Source organism: Polypterus senegalus, chromosome 17 (genome assembly GCF_016835505.1).
Source record: "Polypterus senegalus isolate Bchr_013 chromosome 17, ASM1683550v1, whole genome shotgun sequence".
NCBI classification, from domain to species: Eukaryota; Metazoa; Chordata; class Cladistia; order Polypteriformes; family Polypteridae; genus Polypterus; species Polypterus senegalus.
In genome coordinates this window covers 79,864,236-79,889,180 of record NC_053170.1, presented here as the reverse complement: position 1 = coordinate 79,889,180, position 24,945 = coordinate 79,864,236, and the positions used below count along the sequence as shown (strand labels likewise).

Here is a 24,945-nt window from a genome sequence, read left to right as displayed (position 1 = left end):
CCTTTATTTCTTTGAAAAAATGGCTCCTAAAAAAGCAATTATATCGTCAAAGGAAATTCTCAAAGGCTAAGAAGGAGCATAAAGGCTATAAAATAAAAATCTTTTTTCAAAAGTGGCAAGTTGCATGCCAAGTCTTTATTCCCTAAAAAGTACAGAATAACAAATATGTACATACCAATTACTGTTATATTAAGCATTATAAGTAATCCAGCGATGATAAAGTATACAGGAAGATATGTGTATGCTATATGTAAATACTACATCATTTTATATAAGAGACATGAGCATCCATAGACTTTTGGAACTTTTGGAACCAATCACCTGGATATGGAGGGCCAATTGTATTGTATACATAAAAGTACATAATCACACAGTACCTCTGATATATCTGATTAACCAAAGGCACTATAATTATGCCTACTGACTTTTCTCAGGTGAAACTGGGTAATACAGCTGGTAAAGAAATAAAACTTTAATTTATTTTCTAATCCTGTTTTATTCTGAGCAGGGTCTCACGGAAGCTGCACCCGATACCAGCAAGTACAGGGTGCAAAGCAGTAACAATCGCTGGACAGGGCACCAGCCCATCACAGGCTGAATACATACACATACACACACACGCACACACACACGGATTGGGGGCAGTTTGGCAAAGCCAGTCCACCTAGCCTGCATATCTTTGGACAGTGGAAGGAAACCAGAGCAAACTGAGGAAACCCACGCGTACATGGCAAGAACATGTAAAACTCCTTGTAGGGAGGATCCAGGACCAGAACCCTGGCTTCCTTCTTGTGAGGCAGAAGCTACCACTGCACCACCGTGCCACCCCCAAAATAAATAAGCCATTTTGTTCTGTGTTATTAACCATCTATTAAATTATTTTTTAAACTATATTTATCAGTTTCAGGCTGATTATTTGGTTCGAATTCCCATCACTGCCAAAAGAGATCCTACTCTACTGGGCCCTTGAGCAAGGCCCTTAACTTTCAATTCCTCCGGGGGCTCTGTACAATGGCTGAACCTGCACCCTGACCCCAAGGGGTATGCAAAAACTAACAAATTCCCAATACGAGAAATTGTATAAGGCAAAATAAAGAACAAAAAAAAGAAAAAAAAATTCTGAGAACCAGATGCTGACTAGAAACTGATCCTAGTGCCATACTATGCCCTGGAGCTGCTTAAACTATGCAACAGAAAAGAAGAAAAACTTACCAAATCCAGCAGGACTGAATATGGTGACCTCAAAGGAAGATGAGTCTTATACATGTAAAACACATCATGGTAAAGTTTGGTCAAAGTCTCCAGCATTTTCTCTGGCATGACTTCATTGGGCTGAATGGATGGCATGTTGATATGTAATAAAAACAAAACTGCATGCATCATCTGTAGGTAAAAAACAAAAATGACATTATAAAAAATACAATAGGCTAGGATTTGCATATTTATACACAATTACTGTTTTACACCTACATAGCATCTTCTAATTAAGGTTGCAACTGTACTTATTTACATTACTATATTTAGGACACAAATTCAGATGTTCTGATCGATCAGCCACCGATCTAAATCACTAAAAACAGCTTGATCAGTGATTGGTAAATTGGTTGATCACAAAAAATGATCTTTTCAGCACCTGCTTTTTTAAGCTTTACTCCAAATTAGCTGTAGTGCTTCTTTACACAAGGTATTACAGTAGTTTTTTTATATTTTTTTTCTGCGGATATATTTTCAGCTTTTTTAATCATTTGTACTGTGTTTATTGTTTATTGCTGTGTGTCATACAGCATATTTTTGGAAAGAAACAAGTACCTGTACTACATAATTAAAATGATAATCCATATTTGTAATTACAGCTCAAGAATTACCAATACATGAAGACAAAAAAACACACTTGTATAAATATAGTAAATGTATATTTTAACAGCAAAAATCTGTAGAGCAATTAATAGTTTAAATTGATTAAATCCTATAATTGCAGGTATACTTACAATTAAGCAGTGTTTAATTACCAATATCAATTAATTAATTGTGTGAGAATATATCTATCCATCCATCCATCCATCCATCCATCCATCCTCTTCCGCTTATCCAAGGTCGGGTCACGGGGGCAGCAGCTTAAGCAGAGATACCCAGACTTCCCTCTTCCCGGCCACTTCTTCTAGCTTTTCCGGGGGAATCCTGAGGCATTCCCAGGCCCACCGGGAGACATAGTCCCTCCAACGTGTCCTGGGTCTTTCCTGGGGCCTCCTCCCGGTTGGATCCTCCCTGATTAGATGCCCATGTCTCCTCATCTGACTCCTCCCAACGTGTATGTATATATATATATATATATATATATATTTGTTAGAGAAATTGTGAAAACTACTTTTTTTTAATTAAGCCTTGTTTCAGATAGGTACTTTACAGAAAAAATTAAACAATATGACAGTTTGTAATTATGAGAAACATTTTATTTTCTTTTAAGCCATATGTATTATGGAAACATATTTGTGTATGTATTTTATTAGTATTTTGATGGTTACTGAACAATAAACCTGCAGAATTTAATTTTGTTAGTAAAATGAACAGTTATACCTGTAGTCTATAGTTTAATTATAAAAATGCACTTTAATATAGAACATAAGGCTTCTATGCATCTGGTTATACAGGAGCTTAGGGTAATTTTTTTTTAAAGGGATAAAGGAAAAAAAATCAAAATCAAAATCAGCCAATCAAGTAAAATGAAATTGGTGATTGGTATTGGCCTTAAAAACCTGATCAGACCATCCCTAGACACAAACTGCTGAGTTTTGTCTTCTGGACTTTTATTATATATTTCATTCTGCCTCTATTCCAACAAACTGTTCTGCCAATTTTGAGTAATTTTCAAGTGGCAATAGGTTTTTAAAGGTTGATGGGGCATGGAAATTGTAACCAACAACAGGCTCAGTGGGGTCTGTATTTTAAAAGATGAGCCCATATTGGTGAATGGAGAGCTAATCCAAGTGCCATTGTGAAAAATGAGAATATACTGTATGTTCAAACTTAACCAATATAACACCTTATCCAGCACCTCCAACACCAACAACAAGAAAAACAACTATCAACAGAATAAAGGTAAAATAGCAAAATGGCAACTTTTATTGGCAAACTGAACAGATTACAATGTGCAAACTTTCGTAGCAGCTCAGGCCCATTCTTCAGGCAAGCTGTAGTCTACCTACTATTACCATACTATTACAGAATAAAAGTAGAAAATAAGGAATATATTAAATTAAGCAAAGGATGAGGTAATAAACAATGCACAAAACAAACTGTATTCCCCACCAAAACCCGATCACCCACACACACATAAAACAAATAAATCACAAAGACAAAGTCCACAACTGACATACAAGAAAGACAGTACAGTTTGTAAAACATTTAATGAAAGAAGGACAGTAGAGTTGATATGTTGTAAAGACAGAATAAACCTGTCTTTAACTAAACTGGTGGTAACTGTTTAAAAATGGATGGCAGACAGCATAATATTCATGAATAGTATCTGGAATGATCTTGTTGTGCAGATGTGGGAAACAATAATTCAGGAGGCCACCTTCCTGGCTGCTTGAGATGAATGAGCAGCAATGACAAGATAAACAAGAGTTGATTCACGGACTGTTGTTGTTCTGATGAGTGGATATAACAAGGGTCATCATACTTTGCTGGAAGACATTTTAAATCCTAATAACCAGAACAGATGTAAGAAGCAAAACAGAAGTTTCACAAAGCAGGGAAAAATGCTGTGAGTATTGTCGTCCCATTCCATCTCCTCTTAATGGGCAACAACCTTTATACATACAATAACATTTATATAAATGCCAAAGGGCAGCCACAAACAATTTATAAACTGGACATAAACAGACAGTTATATTTAATTAGCAGTGCTACAACACTGCAAAGCAATTTACTCCCATGAAGTGAACAACTCCATTAATTTGACATATTTAACCTTTGTTTCTGTTTTTTTGAAACTTAAATATGCATCGTAAAGGCGCATATGTGTAGCTGCCAGACAGGAACAAGAAAAACAGTAATGAATAGTGTGACCTGGAATAAAATACTGAAGAGATGTATTTGTAGATGAAGAGTAATTACAATGTTTGGCCACTAGATGACACACTTAATCAAGAAAAGGACTTTTAGATGCCATAATATACTTCCAAAAGGTTTTTAAAAAAAATCTAAAATATAAATAATCACTTTCTGACACTGAACACAAACATATATTACTAAGATGTGCAAGGAATTACTTAATACTGTGCTCTGACATCTTTAATGATTTCTGTCTAGTTTTGTTTTGGAAAAACAGGCAAAAACACTTCTATTTTTTTCTGGAAATTAGACTATTTGAGCTTGCAGTGAAAATGATCTAAATTTTACTACAGTAAAAAGTTAATTTCTAATACTTGACATTAATTTCTAATACTTGACTAATCAGTGAAATTGCATTCATTTACTTTATGTAATTTTAGTGCAGATCTTAAATTATTTGTTTCATTTACTCCATCCTTCCTTTTTTCTCTTCCCATCATCAATTGTAATCCCCTATTGAGTACATTTTCATTTCCCATACTCTTGTTCTGTTGGTTTTAGATGCATCATTAGTGTCATATGTGTTATCAGTCTGAAAAATTTAACCACTTGCAATTGCAGGTGTCATCACTTACAGTGGTGTGAAAAACTATTTGCCCCCTTCCTGATTTCTTATTCTTTTGCACGTTTGTCACACAAAATGTTTCTGATCATCAAACACATGTAACCATTAGTCAAATATAACACAAGTAAACACAAAATGCAGCTTTTAAATGATGGTTTTTATTATTTAGGGAGAAAACAAATCCAAACCTACATGCCCTGTGTGAAAAAGTAATTGCCCCCTTGTTAAAAATAACCTAACTGTGGTGTATAACACCTGAGTTCAATTTCCGTAGCCACCCCCAGGCCTGATTACTGCCACACCTGTTTCAATCAAGAAATCACTTAAATAGGAGCTGCCTGACACAGAGAAGTAGACCAAAAGCACCTCAAAAGCTAGACATCATGCCAAGATCCAAAGAAATTCAGGAACAAATGAGAACAGAAGTCATTGAGATCTATCAGTCTGGTAAAGGTTATAAAGCCATTTCTAAAGCGTTGGGACTCCAGCAAACCACAGTGAGAGCCATTATCCACAAATGGCAAAAACATGGAACAGTGGTGAACCTTCCCAGGAGTGGCCGGCCGACCAAAATTACCCCAAAAGCGCAGAGACGACTCATCCGAGAGGTCACAAAAGACCCCAGGACAACGTCTAAAGAACTGTAGGCCTCACTTGCCTCAATTAAGGTCAGTGTTCACAACTCCACCATAAAAAAGAGACTGGGCAAAAACGGCCTGCATGGCAGATTTCCAAGACGCAAACCACTGTTAAGCAAAAAGAACATTAGGGCTCGTCTCAATTTTGCTAAGACACATCTCAATGATTGCCAAGACTTTTGGGAAAATACCTTGTGGACTGATGAGACAAAAGTTGAACTTTTTGGAAGGCAAATGTCCCGTTACATCTGGCGTAAAATGAACACAGCATTTCAGAACATCATACCAACAGTAAAATATGGTGGTGGTAGTGTGATGGTCTGGGGTTGTTTTGCTGCTTCAGGACCTGAAAGGCTTGCTGTGATAGATGGAACCATGAATTCTACTGTCTACCAAAAAATCCTGAAGAAGAATGTCCGGCCATCTGTTCGTCAACTCTAGCTGAAGCGATCTTGGGTGCTGCAACAGGACAATGACCCAAAACACACCAGCAAATCCACCTCTGAATGGCTGAAGAAAAACAAAATGAAGACTTTGGAGTGGCCTAGTCAAAGTCCTGACCTGAATCCAATTGAGATGCTATGGCATGACCTTAAAAAGGCGGTTCATGCTAGAAAACCCTCAAATAAAGCTGAATTACAACAATTCTGCAAAGATGAGTTGGCCAAAATTCCTCCAGAGCGCTGTAAAAGACTCACTGCAAGTTATCGCAAACGCTTGATTGCAGTTATTGCTGCTAAGGGTGGCCCAACCAGTTATTAGGTTCAGGGGGCAATTGCTTTTTCACACAGGGCCATGTAGGTTTGATTTTTTCTCCCTAAATAATAAAAACCATCATTTAAAAACTGTATTTTGTGTTTACTTGTGTTATATTTGACTAATGATTAAATGTGTTTGATGATCAGAAACATTTTGTGTGACAAACATGCAAAAGAATAAGAAATCAGGAAGGGGGCAAATAGTTTTTCACACCACTGTACATCCCACACACACAAACTAGATGAATCTCTGGTGTTTAACTGTGTCTGAAATTAATGCCAGTGATACTTGCAAGGCAGTGAAAGGCTTTAGTTCAGTTTTTCCTTCCAATTGGCACACTCATCTCACATCCTTGGAAAGGGAATGCCTGTTGTTAATACAGTTTACAAAATTTGAATTGCCAGCACTAGAACTGCTCTTAAAAGCTTTTTAGTTTAAAGAGCAGAGTTCTTAATTCAACATACTAGCCAAATAAGCTACTTGTTTTCAGAATTAAAAATGCCTCTTTTGCCTTCATACCATCTGTCTATGTTAAATCTCTCTCTATTTCATATGATCTTCGGATAACCAATTACTTTTTTGATTACTATTCCAAACTACAGTATTTACTGATACCTCCAGTACCTCTCCCTGAAATATCACATTATTACAGGTAAAATTCCTTTACAACGAACTGCCAGGTACCTAAAAGTATAAAGAAAGCACTGTAGTGACAAATACAGAATCTCTACAGTGCTTTCTTTACCCCTCCTCGAACTGCCACCTTATCGTGGTGGAGGGGTTTGCGTGTCCCAATGATCCTAGGAGCTCTGTTGTCCGGGGCTTTATGCCCCTGGTAGGGTCACCCAAGGCAAACTGGTCCTAGGTGAGGGATGAGACAAACAGCGGTTCAATAGACCTCCTATGACGAAGAAACAATTTGGACAGCGTTTTCCCTCGCCAGGACGCAGGTCACCGGGGCCCCCCTCCGGAGCCAGGCCTGGAGGTGGGGCTCGATGGCAAGTGCCTGGTGGCTGGGCCTGCACCCATGGGGCTTGGCCGGGCACAGCCTGAAAAGGCAACGTGGGTCCCCCTTCTCATGGGCTCACCACCTATGAGAGGGGCCAAGGAGGTCGGGTGCAGTGTGAGTTGGGTGTGGGCCGAAGGCGGGGACCTTGGCGGTCCGATCCTCGGCTACAGAAGCTGGCTCTTGGGACGTGGAATGTCACCTCTCTGAAGGGAAAGGAGCCTGAGCTAGTGCGTGAGGTCAAGAGTTTCCGGCTAGATATAGTCGGGCTCACCTCAATGCACAGCTTGGACTCTGGAACTAATCTCCTTGAGAGGGGCTGGACTCTCTACCACTCTGGAGTTGCCACTGGTGAGAGGCGCCGAGCAGGTGTGAGCATACTTATTGCCCCCAAACTTGGAGCCTGTACATTGGGGTTTACCCCAGTGGACAAAAGGGTAGCCTCCCTCCACCTTCGGGTGGGGGGACGGGTCCTGACTGTTGTTTGTGCGTATGCGCCAAACAGCAGTTTGGAGTACCCACCCTTTGGCAACATATAAACATTCTTCCACAGACTTGGTGATCGCACTTCGGGATGCTCTTCGGCGTTTGTCCAGTAGGGAGAGGTCCCAAGAGAGTTTAGAAACCTCACATTTTCTTGAATGAGCACCACATTAATAGGAATGTTGCTTGAACGAGCATCACTGAACCACATAAAAACGGCTTTTTCTACGTCTTCAAATGCAGCAGTTCACATACATTTGCAACCCGAGATTTTTCTTCTTTTTTTGCTTGGTCTTTCAAGAAAGTTGACAGTGTCAATGACGAAATTCCGAATTTGCTGGCAACATCTTTTTTCTTTTGCCACAATCGAGAGCTGCAAAAATTAAACGTTATTTTTCTAATATGAACTGTTTTTCAAATGTTGATGAGCAATAAGCAAAAGGTATCACTGAAAACCACCGAAAACAAAAACAGCAAAAAAACCAGTATGAGGAAAGTTTGAAGAAAGAAATTTTTTTTACAATGTTTCTGTTTGGGGATCGTTGTGCAGATGTGCACAACTGAGCTGTGACCACAGAAATAACTGCTCTGTAGATGATTTATTCAAGCATTTCAAGGTCACTTTGTTGTAATGAAAGCACATTGCATTGCATCTGCTGAATGTACTTCGTAGTAACGAGATTTCTATAGACTAATGTCATATGTGGAAACTGTCGGGAGCATAAAAATACTTCATTGTAGTGCTGGGCCATATGACCAAAATTCTATATCATGATATTGTTCAAAATTATACTGGTTTCACGGTATTCTACAATATTTTTTTCCCCATGCATGAGTGGATGTTAACCACATTTTCCACTGCAATTACTGCAGAAGACTGGCTAAGAATAACCTATTCCACTGTCAAGCGCATTGTACAAAAAAACATTTTAATGTGCACACAAGTATTAATACAAGTTTGCATGGCCCCATAAAGTGATAGTTTTCAAGGGGGTGGCACTAATGAAGAGAAGGAATCACATTGCATGGCAGTTGCAGTCAAAATATAGAACTTTTTTATTGAACAAATTTTGCAAACAACTTTAGCTAAAATTTTGACAACATATTGTCAATCATCCAAAGAAGCATTTAGACTTAGTAAACTATCCAGAGGTGCTTGTCAAAAGTTGTATTGCGCTGAACATGTCTTAGAAAAGGAATAAATAGTGAATATTTTTTGTAAACCAACTACATTTTCTGTTAATGTTAACAATCTCTGTCCACTGACACGTTAAAGTGACTTTTTAAACAACTTTACCATCATTAAACTGCATAATATTTAAACTAATGAATAATAACAATAAAATAAATAATATTGCAACTTCCAGTAATAATACTATGCACGACTTTAAGCCCAGGTGCATTACAGAGTATTCACCAAATAAAAATAAAATAAAATAAAACAAGCACAACTTGGTGAGACATCTTTACCAACTGAACCATCATTAAGGCAAACTGCATTACTATGAACCTTGCCTCAAACTAAGCTATATACAGTACATAAGTAATAAAACTGCATCTTGCATTTATAATGCTATTTATGGTATAGCCCTATGGATGCGTATTAGGGCCACAGTGAAGAAAAAAAAACTATATGTCGAGAATAAAGTCGGCATATTGACTTTATTCTCGTCATTTCCACTTTAATCTTGATGTTTATGCCGAGATTAAAGTCGACATTTCCACTTTATTCTCGCCGTTTATGTCGAGATTAAAATCGACATTTCCACTTTATGTCATGAAATCACATCATGAAAATAATATCAAGTTCTTATCTTAGCATCCTAAATGTTCAGGGAGCAGGAATATCATGAAATTAATGTATTCTGTGTGCTGCCTATGCTTCCTCTTAGTGCAAGAGGAAGTCAGTTTAAGAGGCACGTAGTGATTAACATGGCTAGGGAACACTTAACACAAAGATTTAAGGTGCTACATAACTTACGACGGGGTTAAAGAAAATCTAGTAAATTAAATATTCATTTTAAGATGAAGTTTAGTATACGATGTTCTACTTTAATGACAAATTACGAGAATAAAGTCAACATGTCGACTTTAATGTCAACATAAAATGGCGAGAATAAAATAGAAATGTCAAGAATAAAGTCAACATGTCAACTTTACTCCCCACATAAATGGCGAGAATAAAGTAGAAATGTTGAGAATAAAGTCAACATGTCGTCACACTATTACACAGTACCCAGATACATTACACAGTATTGAAAAAGATAAAACAAGTACAACTTTGCTTTTAGTATTATCCAGTAGTATAGAAACAGTATTCACATATTTGAACACAATGGTCCAAATCTGACCTTTTAAATCCAAAGTATCTCCTGACAACAAGACGTGACTCATTTTTCCAGCAAAATTTCTTCTGTGTCGTCATGTTCAACTTTGTCGTCTGCTACAGCTTCAGTTTCGGAATGTTCTCAGTCCATTTTAATCACGCAATACTTCCACATGTACTCCCCTGCATGCCTGTTTAGCGGTGTAGCAGTGAAAAAGAGCCCCCGCACAACTCCTTCACTAACGCATGTACTCCGTTGTATGTGTTTAGCGGTGTAGCAGTGAAAAAGGCCCCCCTTAAACAGTTTCATGCTGCAGCACATTCCTGAACGTTGTTTAGGCAATTTAAACAGGTGTTGCAGTATAAGAAAAATCCATATGATAACAAAAATAAAAAACGGTTTTCGGTATGAACCGGTATACCGCCCAGCAACCTGTACTTGATAACCTTCCTAATTTCAGAGAGAAAGAGGATTTACTTTCAGATACTTACAATTCTTTGCCCAAATTTAAATAGTCTTTGGACTCTATGAGTGCTGGAAAAAGTTCCTAGAATGGATGGGTTCCCATCTGAGCTAATTTTCCTTATTTTGGAAATAGTTATCCATTCTATTTTTTCACATAATCAAAGAAGCCAAATCTTCTGCCTATTCAAACTCTATGCTGTAATTAACATTGCAGTTATCTATTTATTTTAAAAACACAGACACAAAATTATTACGTAAATTTCAAGTACTGGCCCATCACTTACGGAAAGCCATTAGAAAGTTAATCAATGCCGATTACCCTGTCTTCATACACTTATAGTTAGTTTCTGATGTGTAGACTTATGTACATCATTGATTCTGTTCTTTCTCTTTCAAGGGTTGCAACTCATCCTTTCCATGATGCTGAAAAGGCATTTAACCACATGAGCTTCCATTTGTTTATGGAAAGTAATGGACAGAATGGCTTTGGTGTGTGTTTTGTAAATTTAAGAATCTTTACTCTTCCCCCTCATCCATCCTTCGGTCCAATTTAAATATATCACATCCTTTCACCATTAGTTGATAAGCCAGGAATATGTGTTATCTGTCTCCCCTGCTCTTAAATGTATCTCTTAAACAACTTGGAATTTCCAGACATATATAACAAAACAATCTTGAAAGAAAAGGTGTACACTACATAATAAAGAATGAAAATGACCAAGGAATGAAAAACAAAAGCAGTAGTTCTAATCATGGTCAGAAAAACAAGCTGGTAGGTCCACTACCAGAAAGCTAAAAAGACTAACATCAAAGAAAAAATTAGTATCAAAAAGTAAAGTCAGAATATGTTACAAAAAGTCAATACCAATACAGAAACAAATTGTCCTTAACAAAGATTTATTTTGAAATATTTAAAAGTTAGGGTTCTGACCCTAATGTGTCAAATCTGTTATAAGTCAGCCTGATAACATAATTTTTTCACATGACCGCTGATCCTTTGTACTGGATGAAGTTCTTTTTCCCGTATAAATTAAAAAATAAGTTTCCCAGTATTCTAAAAATTAGTGGAAAACTTGGAACACGTTTAAACATAAAAAACAAAACAAGCAAATCTGTGCAGGAAACTGTAAATGTGCTTTCCACTTGGTATGTTTATGTCTTAAAAAGGTAATGTCTTTGAGTAAAAACTTGAAAAACACATTTCCAAAAGCCTTCAGAAATTTCTACAGTAGTACAGACCATGAATGCAACACTCCGTGTAACCAAGCAACTGTGTGTCTAGAAGTGGTGGCAGTAGTCTATGTCATGATACTCTGATTCTTTTTTTTCTTTAGTTACAATACGCACTGGTATGTTGTACTGGCACCTAGGCCATGACAGCTGGTTATGGCATTGACTACATATTAAATGATTTTATAGACAATTGTGTGCCAAGTCTTAGTTGGATTTCAGTTTCATCATCTGTGTGTAAACATGGGTTTTTGCAAATGAATCTAATTGTTACTGCAATGAGAGCCTCGTTACTGTCAAGCACCATTTCTGCACTTCTGTTAATACGATTGGTTGGCCCTCCACTCACATGTTTTAATTATGCGGATTCATGGCTGTTACGAGGATGACAACCAGCCATGGACACTCAAAGCAAAGACCAAATTATAAAGAAAGACATGCGTTTGATGAAAATATGCAAAAAAGCTTGGAAGTTTTCTTAAAACTCAATCAAACTAAGCACTGATTGCTTTGCGGGACTACATAACTTTTTTATAGAATGCAGAGCTTGTTATTAACCTCCTGCTAATAATCTTCAAATTTCCTTATTTGCCTGCGTACAATGACTTTAGTTCCAACTGAATTATTAATTTCTAAGATGATACTCTGAACTTCCTTCTGACTAGCATCGTATTAGCCTCTTCCCCATGTTCAACCTAAAAATGAAGTGATAGCTGCTCTGTTTGTATAACCAGTCCTTATCATGAAATCCAAGAGGGGAGATTCTGCATTGATTTTGAAATATCACTGATCAGTTCTGCTGCTTTTGTGGGTTTGTATTTTATTTTTGTGTGAAACGTAAAAGATTATTTGTCTCCTCAAATAAGTCTTTTCCAGAGGGCCACAGCAAAAGTCTCTATAGACACAGTATTTTCCATAAAAATATCACCTTGTCTACAGTTATTTAATAAAATCTTCATCTGCTAGTAATAATGGGCAAAGTCAATGACTGCAGATTACTTGTGCTTAATATTCTAAGTTCCAGGGTAAGTGGAGCTTGATCAGGAATAGCAATCACATCTTAATTGAAAAGCTAGAGCTGTCATTAAAAAAACAGTCAATCCATGATTAACTATGACACATTGATGAGAAAAAGGAATACTGTCTTCATGAGAGGACAAACCTCCAAGGGTCCAATAATTTACTATCCTTCATGCAACAATAAATTGTTGAGGCAATTGTAAATAAGACAGCAGCATTTTAATTCAATCTTATTCTCTATATCAAGCAACAGAATTATCAGCATCTGTTACCAGCTTCACTGATCTCTTGGTTGACCCGAAGGCTTCAGATTCTATGATTCAAGTTTGCTATCAAAGACTATGACTGAGCTCACAAGCAACTATGTAATCTCCCTTGCTGTGCACCAATTACTAACAGATCCATTCTTTAAAGCACTCTGTTTTTGTTATTTATCCCAGTACACCTTTGCTCCAATCTTTCAAATCAAGACTGAAGACATTCTGAAAGTGACATTTTAGTCTATTTCAATTTCCTGTCAGATCTGTTTTCACTTTGACAGTAAAGAGTCATTCTCTGTTTATCAGCGTTAAAAAAGCCTAATTATAACCACTGTGATTCAAAGTTGTATACTGTAATGATAAAATGTGAAAATGGAATAAATACATTTATAGACACTGTATATTCTTTATTACTCTAGTTTTCCCAGCGGTATAGGTTAGTGTAACAACATTTCTCATTCTTTTGTAATGCAGGATACAATTTTCAGTTATTTAGATTGTAGCATTGATTTGATATCAGTCATCTTCTGATACTTTATTTTGAAAGACAACAAAATAATTGTATAACACAGTTTGTAAATGTTAAGACATGGTTAAAGTCTGCATCGCTTCATTTCCTTCTGGCCCCAAACTTCCCACCTCCCACATCCAGAAACACATAACACGTTTCTCACATGCTCACAAGAACTCTCATTGAAACATTTGAAATGTAACAATGCTGAATTTAAAAAAATGCAAAGCTACACTTGTTTAAATGAAAAGGTTCACTTACATTACAGCTCTTACACTTAGATTAACTGATGATTTTAAATTAGCCCTGCATGAATGTATATGTGGGTAGCCCCTGTAATAGACTGATGCCCTGTCTAGGTCTGATTCCTTTCTTGCACTCAATGCTGCTGGCTCCTGTGAAGTTGAATTGGATTTAGGGAGTTCTAGAATGTAGTTATAACATTACTTGCATTGTAACATGCTTTTATAGTGGCCACTGTGTAAAATGCTATATGAAGTAAAGATTCATTCAGCTGTGCAAAAATATAATCAGGCAAAAAAAATAATTTAAAAATGCCTTACCTCTTTTATATACATTTTTGCTCTTTCAGAACTGAGCTTCCCATCTTTGACAACAGAACGAACAAATATCAAAGTCTCAGTAATGAACTGAGATGCACTTCTCACCAACTTCTGTGTCGCAATGTGGTTTGTTTTTGAAAATTCTGTTTTACCCCACTGGCTAAAAACAAGAACAAAAACATAATCAGCACCAGCAAATACTATTTAAATTGATTGATCAATTTAATTTTCCTTTGCATATGTATCATAATTTTAAATGATTATAAATTAGTATACAGCAACTAAGATAAAGACTAAAATAAATTATAAGAAAACAATTATTAATGCTAGCATTTTGGAGATATTTCATTTCCTTAACTTAAAATTTATTTTCCTTACCTTTTAGCTTTTCTTGGAACTAAATTGTAAAAAAAGAACAGAGATAAGTTAATTAAAATAAGCAAATACTATAAAATATTTCTTTAATTATGAATGTTTTTTTTTTTTGCAAAATCTTTTAAGGATGGGCAAGTAATAATGTAACTGGAAAATTAATTTTTTATTATTCTAGCATGTGTAAACAGTTTGGGTGAGGAACAGAAGAAGAAATAAAAACTGTAAGTGCATAATCTAAATTGCGACTTTGGCATATTTAATTGCATATACCTATTATATGAATAATATGAGTTCTTTACTTTCAAAGAAAATGACTTTGACTCAGCTGTACAGTACCTAGAATCTACATCATATTTGCTGTATAAAGTAAAACAAATGACTAGTAGTAGGTAGGGTGCCAATTTAACCTGTATTTTCACAATGAGAACCATATAATCCTGCTGTTAACCTTTCTAATTGAAAAGAATTGTTTAGTTGAGATCTGACGTCTAATTTAGGAATCTTTATTTACTTACATTATCATTGAAAAATTCAGAATCATCCAGAAACTTTCATGTTTTTAAAAAAACAATTGATAACGTTTTTACCAAATACCTGTCTAATCTGCAACAGTGAAAAGGTGTCTTCAGAATGCTGGCCTTACAAACACGGAAAGACAGTTTACTTGCTATGTTGAACAGAAAAAATGTTTTTCAGCTCTGCTAACACGATTACAAAGATTTCTCTAATAACAAGTTAGCATTTAAACATCATTAATTAAGGATCAGCTATGTGACTTTACCACAAGGATGCTGGAGAAATGGCTGCTGAAAAAAAGGCTTTGCAGTCGTATATGAAAAATAAATTGTAAATCAGTCATTTTAAGCAGTACTGGACATTTGCCACATTACTAATGACTTGGGTATCTTTTTAAATCAATTTATTGGTATGTTGATGAAAAAGTATCAATTCCTAAGAAAAACATGAACATTTCTGTATGATTCCAAACTCCTGAACACAAGTGTAATGGTACTGTATCAGAGATACAAATAATTTGTTTGGTAAGCCAGGACTTGATCAAAATTCATCGTAGACTGTAGACTGGAAAATCATGCTAAATGCCAGTGTGGGAAAATAAGAGGTTATTAGATCCTGTAAGTTTAGAGAGGAATCAATTAGAATTTTTCTGTACCACTAAATATGTAGTCAGCATTTGGTTTTCCCATACCAAAAGATGACAAAAAGAAAGCCCAACAACATAAAAAAAACATCCATGTGTGCCACTTGGAATTTGACCAATGTGTCACACTGACAAAGCTAAAATGAAACTCAGAAAATTGGTAAGAACTAAAGTGACCTATTAACACCGTGAAGGTTACTCTGGATTTTAAAATTAATGATGAAAATGATCCACCCACCTGGGTTTGGAGGTAAAGTAAAACTTAAAGCACCATCATCATAAATGGTACGATGCTTTTCATGATATTGTAGACAGCTTTCATTTTTACACTCCCCAATTATCTTCTCCAATTGACACGGGAAAAATCTTCTTAAGGCCTACAAAAACATGTTAGATTTTTGCCAGTCAGAATAGACTGGTAAACTGGTATATTCAAGACTGAATAATAAAAAGCAAAGATACAATAGTTTTGTAACACTTGAAGTATACTAAAATTACAGCAGACTATAGAAAACCCTATTCACTGGTGGAATAAGCAATAGATTACAATCCATGAAAACTAAACTAAAACAGAGGTGCTCAATGGTAAATATAAAACATTAAAAATGTATATATTTTTGTGTATATGTTATTTGCCCTATGTGGTTTGTAGTGATAACCAGGAAAACATTTTAATCCCATGTTTCCATCATGGTGACCAATGCTGGACAACAGCAAACAGTATCAAACGTCCATGAAAAAAACTCATGTTACTCATACAATATAATCCAGAATACACAATTTGCAATATCCAAAACATAAACATTTTTACTAAAATGTTTGTTAAATTATAAAAATAAAAATTTTGCAATAATAAATGTTACAAACTTAACAGAGTTGGTCTCTGACAAACCATTAGAATATTAGAACAATGTGGACGAGAACAGGCCATTCAGACCAACAAAGCTATCCACCTAATTCTTCCAAAAGAACACTTAGTCACATTTTGAAAGTCCCTAAAGTACTCCTGTCTACTATACACATTGGAAACTTATTCTACAGTATTTGTCTATGGTTCTCTGTATGAAGGAAAACTTCCTTCTGTTTGTGTGAAATTTACCTTTAACAAGTTTCCAACTCAGTCCCCCTGATCTTATTGAGCTCATTTTAAAGTAACAGTCTCGATCCCCTTTATAATTTTAAATACTTCAATCATGCCTCCTCTTAATATCATTTAGCTTAAACTGAAAAGGCTCGGGCTGCAGTGCTGGAATTAGCCTAGTCGCTCTTCTCTGGACTTTTTCTAGTGCTTTTATGTCAGTACTCCACGTGAGGCCTTACCAGTGCGTTAGAAAGCTTTAGCATAAACTCTTTGGACTTGTGCTCCACACATTGTGCTATATAACATAACATTCTGTTAGCCTTCTTAATGGCTTTTGAACATTCTCTGAAGTTGATAGTGATGGGTCAACTATAAGTCCTGAGTACTTCTCATTAGCAATTCTTTCAAGTGTCAGTCCTCTTACTGTGTATTCAAATCTCACATTTTTACCTCCTACATGTAATATGTTACATTCAGTTTCATCCACCACAAATCTGCCCAAGCCTGTATTCTGCACAGGCCCCTCTGTAATGATTCAACGGATTCTACATTATCTAACAATCCACCTACTGTAGCTTGGTATCACCTACAAACTTAAGCAGGTTGTTATTTATATTTCTATACAAACCATTAATATATAAAAAAAATTCAGTGGCCCTAGCACTGACCCCTGTGGGATACCATTTTTAACATTAGCCAATTTTAGATAAGTTTCCTGTGTTTTAGCCAATTCTGAACTCATCTACACACTACACCCTGAACTCCCACTTCTTTTTGTTTGATGCCCAACCTCTAATGTGGCACCTTATCAGATGTGTTTTGAAAGTCAAGATAAATAACATCATATGCACCACTTTGATTATATCCTTTTGTTGCTTCCTCTTAAAATATGACCTCTGAACCCTTGCTGACTGTTCAGTAAATCTCCTCTTCTTACCACATGTTGTTCAATCTTTTCCTTAATAATTCCTTCTATTAATTTACCTCTTGTACACGTTAAGTGTACTGACCTATAACTGCTTGGATCTGATCGATCACCTTTATATATAACAAGATAATATTTCCCATTTTTCAGTCATTTACAATTGCCCCAGTCCGTAGTAACTTCCTAAAAATATGCATCAAGGGTTTATATATGTACTAACCTCTTTAAACAATCAATGATAAATATTATCCGGTCCAGGTGGTTTATTTGATTTCAGTTTATTTAATCTGAGTAGTACTTCTCCTTCTACAATTTCCAAATCACCCAGTACCTCCTTACTAGTCCCTGTTACAGCTGGAAGGTTACCTACTTCCTCACATGTGAAGATGTCAGAAAAGGTTTAGAGCATAAGATCAGCATTGGAGTTGTTAGTCTTAAAAGTCTTATACGCTGTTTTTTCCTTTGCAGCTTCTTTTTCAAACCCTTATTTTCCCACTGCTCAGTACTTTTCAATTTCCTACTAATTGTAAATTTTGGGACTCACCTGTCCTGTATTATATATAAAACCTGGTTTTAAACCTGTTCAATTGTTTCTTAACTGTCTCCACACTTAAAAGCTTATTCCAGTGTATCCCTTTTATAATTTGCTGCATCTGTTCAAAATTTGCCCTACCAAAGTCAAACTTAACAGTTTTGGTCTTTGCAATTGTGCTCTTCCAAAATAATGAGAATTGTATTGCAGTATATTATGGTCACTTGACCCTAAAGGTTCAATCACCACTACACCTAAATTATATCCTATTTATTACAAAAAACAAAATCTAGACAGGCCTCCCCCCGCATTGGTGCTTTAACATACTGTGTTAAAAAGCAGTCGCTGATATATTTAAAAACTCCTGCACTTGTACTCCACTATTTGCAAAGTTAGCCCAGTTAATATTGAAGTATTCAATGTCCCCATGACTAAGATATCCCTCTAAAAACCTGCCTTTTTAATATTAAAAAAAACATGCATATTGAAATTACTGCCTGCATTGGGGGGTCTACAGTATATTGTATATAAGGCATCTTTTATTATTGCTTTCCAGACAAATCCAGACATCCTCACTAAGATGTGGCTTATCATCCAAATGAAGAAGACTTGCATTTAAATTCTGCTTGTCATGAACGGCAACCCCTCCTTCTTTTCTGTTATGTCCATCTTTCCTAAAAATTTTCCTAAAAACTCATAGCCACCTTTGTTATTTAGCCGGGTTTCAGTTATTCCTGTAATATCATAATTATGCTCAGCTACATACAACTCCAATTCCCTTGTTTTATTTTTAATACTTCTAGCATTATTGCAAGTGCTTTTTTAAAGTGTTAACTTCTTTATTTTTGCACTTAAATGTTTGGTTAGAATTTACATTACTATGCATATTTATTTTTACACTCTTGTTTGCCACTTTATGTTCAATTGCAAACCTGGCCTGTCTTAAATTCTCTGCCCACCATTTCCTAGTTTAAACAATCCTTTATTAACATAGTTATATGCCTCCCCAATACATTGGTGCCCCTCTGATTCAAATGTACTATAACTTGTCACAGCGGAACAGGTCCCATTTGTTCCAAAAGCAGTCCCTGTGCCCCATACACCTATACCCTTATACCCTACATGAAGATTTGAACCACACATTAAGCCTTCTAATCTCCTCAGTTTAACCTGTCTGGCATGTGGCACAGACAGAACTTCAGAGAAGAACACCTAAATGTTTAAATTTGGATTGCAGGACTGATAGCCTGCCTGTATGCATCTCATTTTTTCCAACACGGACAATGACAACTGGATCCCCCACCCCTCTGGTCATGAGTCTATCAACCCTTCCAGGGAGGTCTCCAACCGTTGTACCCATACGTCAAGACATTGCATGAGATTCTCAATTGTGATCCCTGCCTTTTCAAAGACTACAATTTTTGTAAACTTTTTTATTTCTTTGATCTATTTTTCAGTTTCTTTTGCTCTCTGTCTCATCTGAACACAACTATTTGAAAGGTACAATGGACCAAAACAGAATGAAGAATAACATAAAATATTAAAAAGTCAAAAAGATAAAATTTTTAGTTTTCTACCTTAAGTAATTAATGTGGAAATACAAGAACGTAATAGAGACATTTTTCACTCTAACTATGGGAAGATGAAAATTTTGATTCATAAAACTATTAAGACAACATCAGCCACTGAAGGGCATTACAATAATGGCGTCCAGGAAAATTAATGAACAAACTATTTTTGGCTAAAATATATTCACTAAAAAACGTTTGGTCAGTCCTCACTCTCTTCAAATCCCAATAGGTGCTCTCATTGAGGCATTGGGAGGGATTCTAAAATCGATATACACAAAAAAGTATAGGTTGTATGAATGAATGTGTCCTTGAAATGTATTTTTATTTTGACCGATGCCATAAATCTCTAGTAAGGATAACAAAAGTGTAACAAAAATACTATTTTGTGTATGTGTGTCTTTTGGTTGTTACTGTATGAATGTCAATATTCTGAGGAGACATGCAAGTTAAAATTCCATTAGACAATGCATACATGACAATAAACTTGAACTTGAACTTTAATTTTGAAAAAGCTACCAAGAAAATATTTTAAAATGACAATTATCATTGTTCTAATGTACAACAGATTACTGTACAACAAAACACAAAAAAAGGTATCCTTAAGCACACTTACCAAAAAGACTGCATGTAATGTGGATGCATTGGTCAAAAATATATAATGGTCAAAAGACAGAAAATCACTGAAGGAAGTGGATCTAAATGAAAATACTGTACTACTTATTTGTTAATCCTTTATTCACCATATACAATTCCTTGTATTTGGAATTTCTCATTTTATGCATACCCCAACTTAGTCTCCAGAGATACACACTGCGTTTTTTTTTTGGCATCAGAGGGCAGGGTCAGCTATTTGTACAGTGCCCCTGGGGCAACTGCAGATTAAGGGCCTTTCTCAAGAGCCCAATGGAGTAGCATTCCTTCTGTCACTGCTGGGATTCAAACAGGCAACCTTTATGTTACCAGCCATTATCCTTTAGCCAGCGATTATTACACTGTTATGTAAGAACAAGAAAAGCATCCTAGAAACACCCATTAATTTTCTGAATTTGCTTTTTTTGTTGCACCACTATTATGTGCTGAATCACAGACAGTGTAGTCCAGAAGCAGTGAGTTCAAAGCAGAAACGTCATCTCTGCAAAGGACGTACTTATGTTTATTATATAGTTTACAATGAAACATCTATCACATTGTTAGAAACTTTAAGCCTAAACCCCAATGTGACATCCAGCTAATTATACACAAAATAACCAGACAACAGCAAACAACATCAAAACAATTTTTCACTGTTATCCTAAGAACATTCATGTTTTCAGCATCTGCTTCATTGAATCATCATACCTCCTGGTCGATATGTCTGTCAGTGCACTGTTTATTCCGGCAATTCTTTGTTCGCCTCCAGGTTTCACAAATTTCATCTGTATTCAAAGCGAGATCACGGTGCTGAAAACTGCACCTTTTCTGAAATAATAAACATAAGAGTAACTGAAACTGAAAGGTACATTCTCATGTTCTAAAAACATTTGTTATTCATTACACTCTTTTGTAACATTATCTTCTCAACTTTACTTGAAGATGTTATTCAAAAGCATTACCCTTTCATAAAATTACATTACAGTAAATTCAATGATTCTGTCTCATCACAGAAAATAATGCATGAATATCACAAAACAATACATATCTTGCTTTTGGATCCACAACATTGTATGTTTTTAACATGACCACTAATAATAATAATAATAATAATAATAATAATAATAATAATAATAATAATAATAATAATAATAACTGAAATAATTTAAATTATGAAGCACTTAATTAATAATGGAGTTATCTTTATGTGCTTAACAAAAGATAGTAAAAAAACAGCAACACAATATGGAAGCGTATTAGGGCCAAGGAGAAGAAAAAACATGGAGACATTTTTAATACATGCTTTAATGCATTTCATCATTAAAATGATATCAAGTATTTATCTTAGCATTCTAAATGTTCAGAGAGCAGGAATATCATGAAATGAATGTATGCTGTGTGGCGATCGCTGCCTGCGCCACCTCAGTGCAAGAGGAAGTCAGTTTAAAAAGCACATACCGATTAACATTGGTCGGGGAACACTTAACACAAAGCATTTAATGTGCTACATTAACTCATGACGGGGTTTGAGAAAATCTAGTAAATTAAAATATTCATTTTAAGATGAAGTTTACGATGTTCTACTTTAATAGCAAAATAAACTACGAGAATAAAGTCAACATGTCGACTTTAATCTCGACATAAGCGTCAAGATTAAAGTGTAAATGTCGAAACAATAAAAAAAAATCTCTACATTTCTCTTAAAACCAGCTACTGTTGTGGATGCCGGGATAGACTCTGGAGGTTTGGTCCAAAGGTTTGGGCCAATAGAACTGAAAGCACTATTACATATAGTCCACTGCCTTGTCTGCAGGCCAGCCAAAAGATTCCTCTCAATTCAGGTGGATATATATGTTGTCAGAGGTGGCTGGGGTGGCGACCCGGCCAGGACGCCCAGGAGGACCGGAGAAGGGCTTGCGCCATCCCCAGACCATCTGGGGGCGACTGCCCTGGTTCCTTTGGGGGCCACAGGTACAGAGCTTTGAAGCTCCACCCTGTAGGAGCCCGTGGTCGCCACCAGGAGGCGCCCCCCATGCCTTTGGAGCCCTGGACCTCAGCACTTCCGCCACACCAGGAAGTGCTGAGGGGAAGAAGAGCAGGGACACCCGAAGAGCTTCCGGGGATGCAGCCGGCACTTCCGCCACACAGGGGCGTGTCGGCGTGTGATTGCCAGAACCCATCTGGAGCACATCCGGGTGATAATAAAAGGGGCCACCTCCCTTTATTCGAGGCTGGAGTCGGGTGGAAGCAGGATGAAGCAGAAGAAGAGAGTGTGGAGGCGGCCCGAAGAAGAAGGCATTGTGTGGCCAGGACTTTGTGGGGTTTGTGTGTGCACTGATTCTTGTAAAGAGACATTGTAAATAAACGTGTGGTGGTGGAAAAACAACATGTCTGCCTGCCTGTGCCCGGGTAACGTTCACAATGCGTATATATATATGTGTGTGTGTGTGTATATATATATACATATATATATATATATATATATATATATATACTAGCAGAATACCGTGCTTCATGGCGAGAAGTAGTGTGTTAAAGAAGTTCTGAAAAAGAAAAGGAAAACTTTTAAAAATAACGTAACATGATTGTTAATGTAATTGTTTTGTCATTGATATGAGTGTTGTTCTCATATCTATATATATATATATCTATATATATATATATACATCTATACTAATAAAAGGCAAAGCCCTCATTCACTCACTCACTCACTCACTCACTCACTCACTCACTCACTCATCACTAATTCTCCAACTTCCCGTGTGGGTGGAAGGCTGAAATTTGGCAGGTTCATTCCTTACAGCTTCCTTACAAAAGTTGGGCAGGTTTTATATCGAAATTCTACGTAATGGTCATAACTGGAAGCAGTTTTCTCCATTTACTGTAATGGAGATGAGCTTCAATGCCGTGGGGGGAGTTTCGTGTGACATCATCACGCCTCCCGTAATCCGCAGTACATAGAAAACCAGGAAGACCTCAAAAAAGCGCTGAAGAAAACATGTATTATATAATTGAGAAGGCAGCGAAACAATAAGAAGCGAGCGAGTGACATATACAACCATATTCATGAGTTCTGCTACTTGAAACAAAGCACGATGTAAACCTACACTTTAAATTAAGTTCATAGACAGGCTGCGCTGGCGTTTGTAATTTAGTGCCTGCCCATATAAGGCCGTCCGTCAGCAATCCAATAGCAAACTGCCACGGGTAAATATTCACGGGTGAAGGACTGTGCTTATGGAGAGGAAGATGAGATGGTCAGGGTGGTGTTTGACACAAACTCAGCGAAACTGCGAGAGAAAGTTTTAAGTGCCAGGACTAAGGTAACATTAAATACAGCCATGGACATAGCACGAGATGGCACCAGCACAGCTGGGAACCTTGATGCATGTACACCGAGTGGCTCACGTGAACTGGCGCAGTGCACAGATAAAAGCAACAGTTCCAAAGAGCTGAACAAAACCGAATTACACAATTGAAAAGGCAGCAAAAATATGAAGCGTCTGATACATACAAGCATATTCATAAATCCAACTACTGCGGAAACAAAGCACACGTTGGAAAAGTCAATGTCCGCTAAAGGAAGACAGTGTAAAAAACCCGTGCATGCAGTGTGTCAGGTCTCAGATAAAGAAGAAGGCGAGCTGTTTATTGATGCAGTAAGAAACGAATCGATGAATGAAACCTGTCATCTTTACAGCGATTGACAAACACGGAATGTAACTTGAACACAACACATCCTACAAATACGAACCTGATTGAAAGAAATAATGATAATCAAATCCTTGATGACAGCAACACTCAGTAACACTCACAAAACAAATACTGTATATTGACAGTCATGTTACGTTATTTTTAAAATGTTCCCTTTTCTTTTCTAGCTTTTTAACACACTACTTCTCGCTGCGATCGCGGGTATATATATATGTATATATATATATATATCCCGATCTACATACTCGAATAATGGATACTTTATTAGCCATCAATGATTGTTTTGGTAAAGCCATACTCAGTGTATTCATTAGATGAGCGGTAAAAAGTAAGAGCGAGGGAGGATGACTTATTGAGGCATGCAGGCTGTAGTCTTGCGTCAACTCTATCTGAATTGCGCGATCACATTTGAAAAATATATCTTTTCAAGTTCTATTTAGTCCATATGTGTCAAACTCAAGGGCAGCGGGCCACATCCGCCCGGCGTGTAATTATATCCGCCCCGAGATCATTTTATATACTGTATTATTGTTATTAAAGCCGGGTATATGAAGCGCTGGTAACACAATAAACTACAGATCCCATAATGCAGCGCTTCAGCTGCCTTGCCGAACAGTTACTGCGTTAATCAAGTCTACCTTATGATGCTGCAAGTTATTGCGAAGCTAGCTCACACGATGCTGAAGAGAAAAGTTGATTCTGAAAATAGAGCCTTTAAAACCGATGGGAGGCTGAGTATATGTTTACTGAACCCGTGTGTCTCATTTGTGGAGCTAATGTGGCTGTAATTACAGAATTTAATCTAAGACGGCACTATGAGACAAAACATCAGGGTAACCTGAATGCAATGCAGAAGATACAGAAAGCAGCATAATTAAATAAGAATCTGACACTTCAGCGGACGTTTTAACCCGTGCACAATCACAAAGTGATTTCAAGTGAAGCTGCTTTTATGGGAGACACAAATGCACCAGTGCACCTTGCCCCACTTTCCCTGTTGCCAAGTAATGTTGAACCA

At 36.6% G+C, this 24,945-nt stretch overlaps 1 protein-coding gene across 1 annotated transcript in view; it reads right to left on the bottom strand.

Annotated features, from left to right (window-relative positions):
* The window catches only part of LOC120517826, a 60,431-nt gene that overhangs the window by 18,813 nt on the left and 16,673 nt on the right, over window positions 1-24,945 (bottom strand). The window contains exons 3-7 of the mRNA XM_039740324.1: window positions 20,922-21,041; window positions 15,713-15,851; window positions 14,319-14,337; window positions 13,941-14,100; window positions 1,213-1,383 (exon numbers count right to left, since the gene is read on the bottom strand). Coding sequence (XP_039596258.1) covers window positions 1,213-1,383; window positions 13,941-14,100; window positions 14,319-14,337; window positions 15,713-15,851; window positions 20,922-21,041 — 609 coding nt within the window. The remainder of the gene's footprint in view (window positions 1-1,212; window positions 1,384-13,940; window positions 14,101-14,318; window positions 14,338-15,712; window positions 15,852-20,921; window positions 21,042-24,945) is intronic.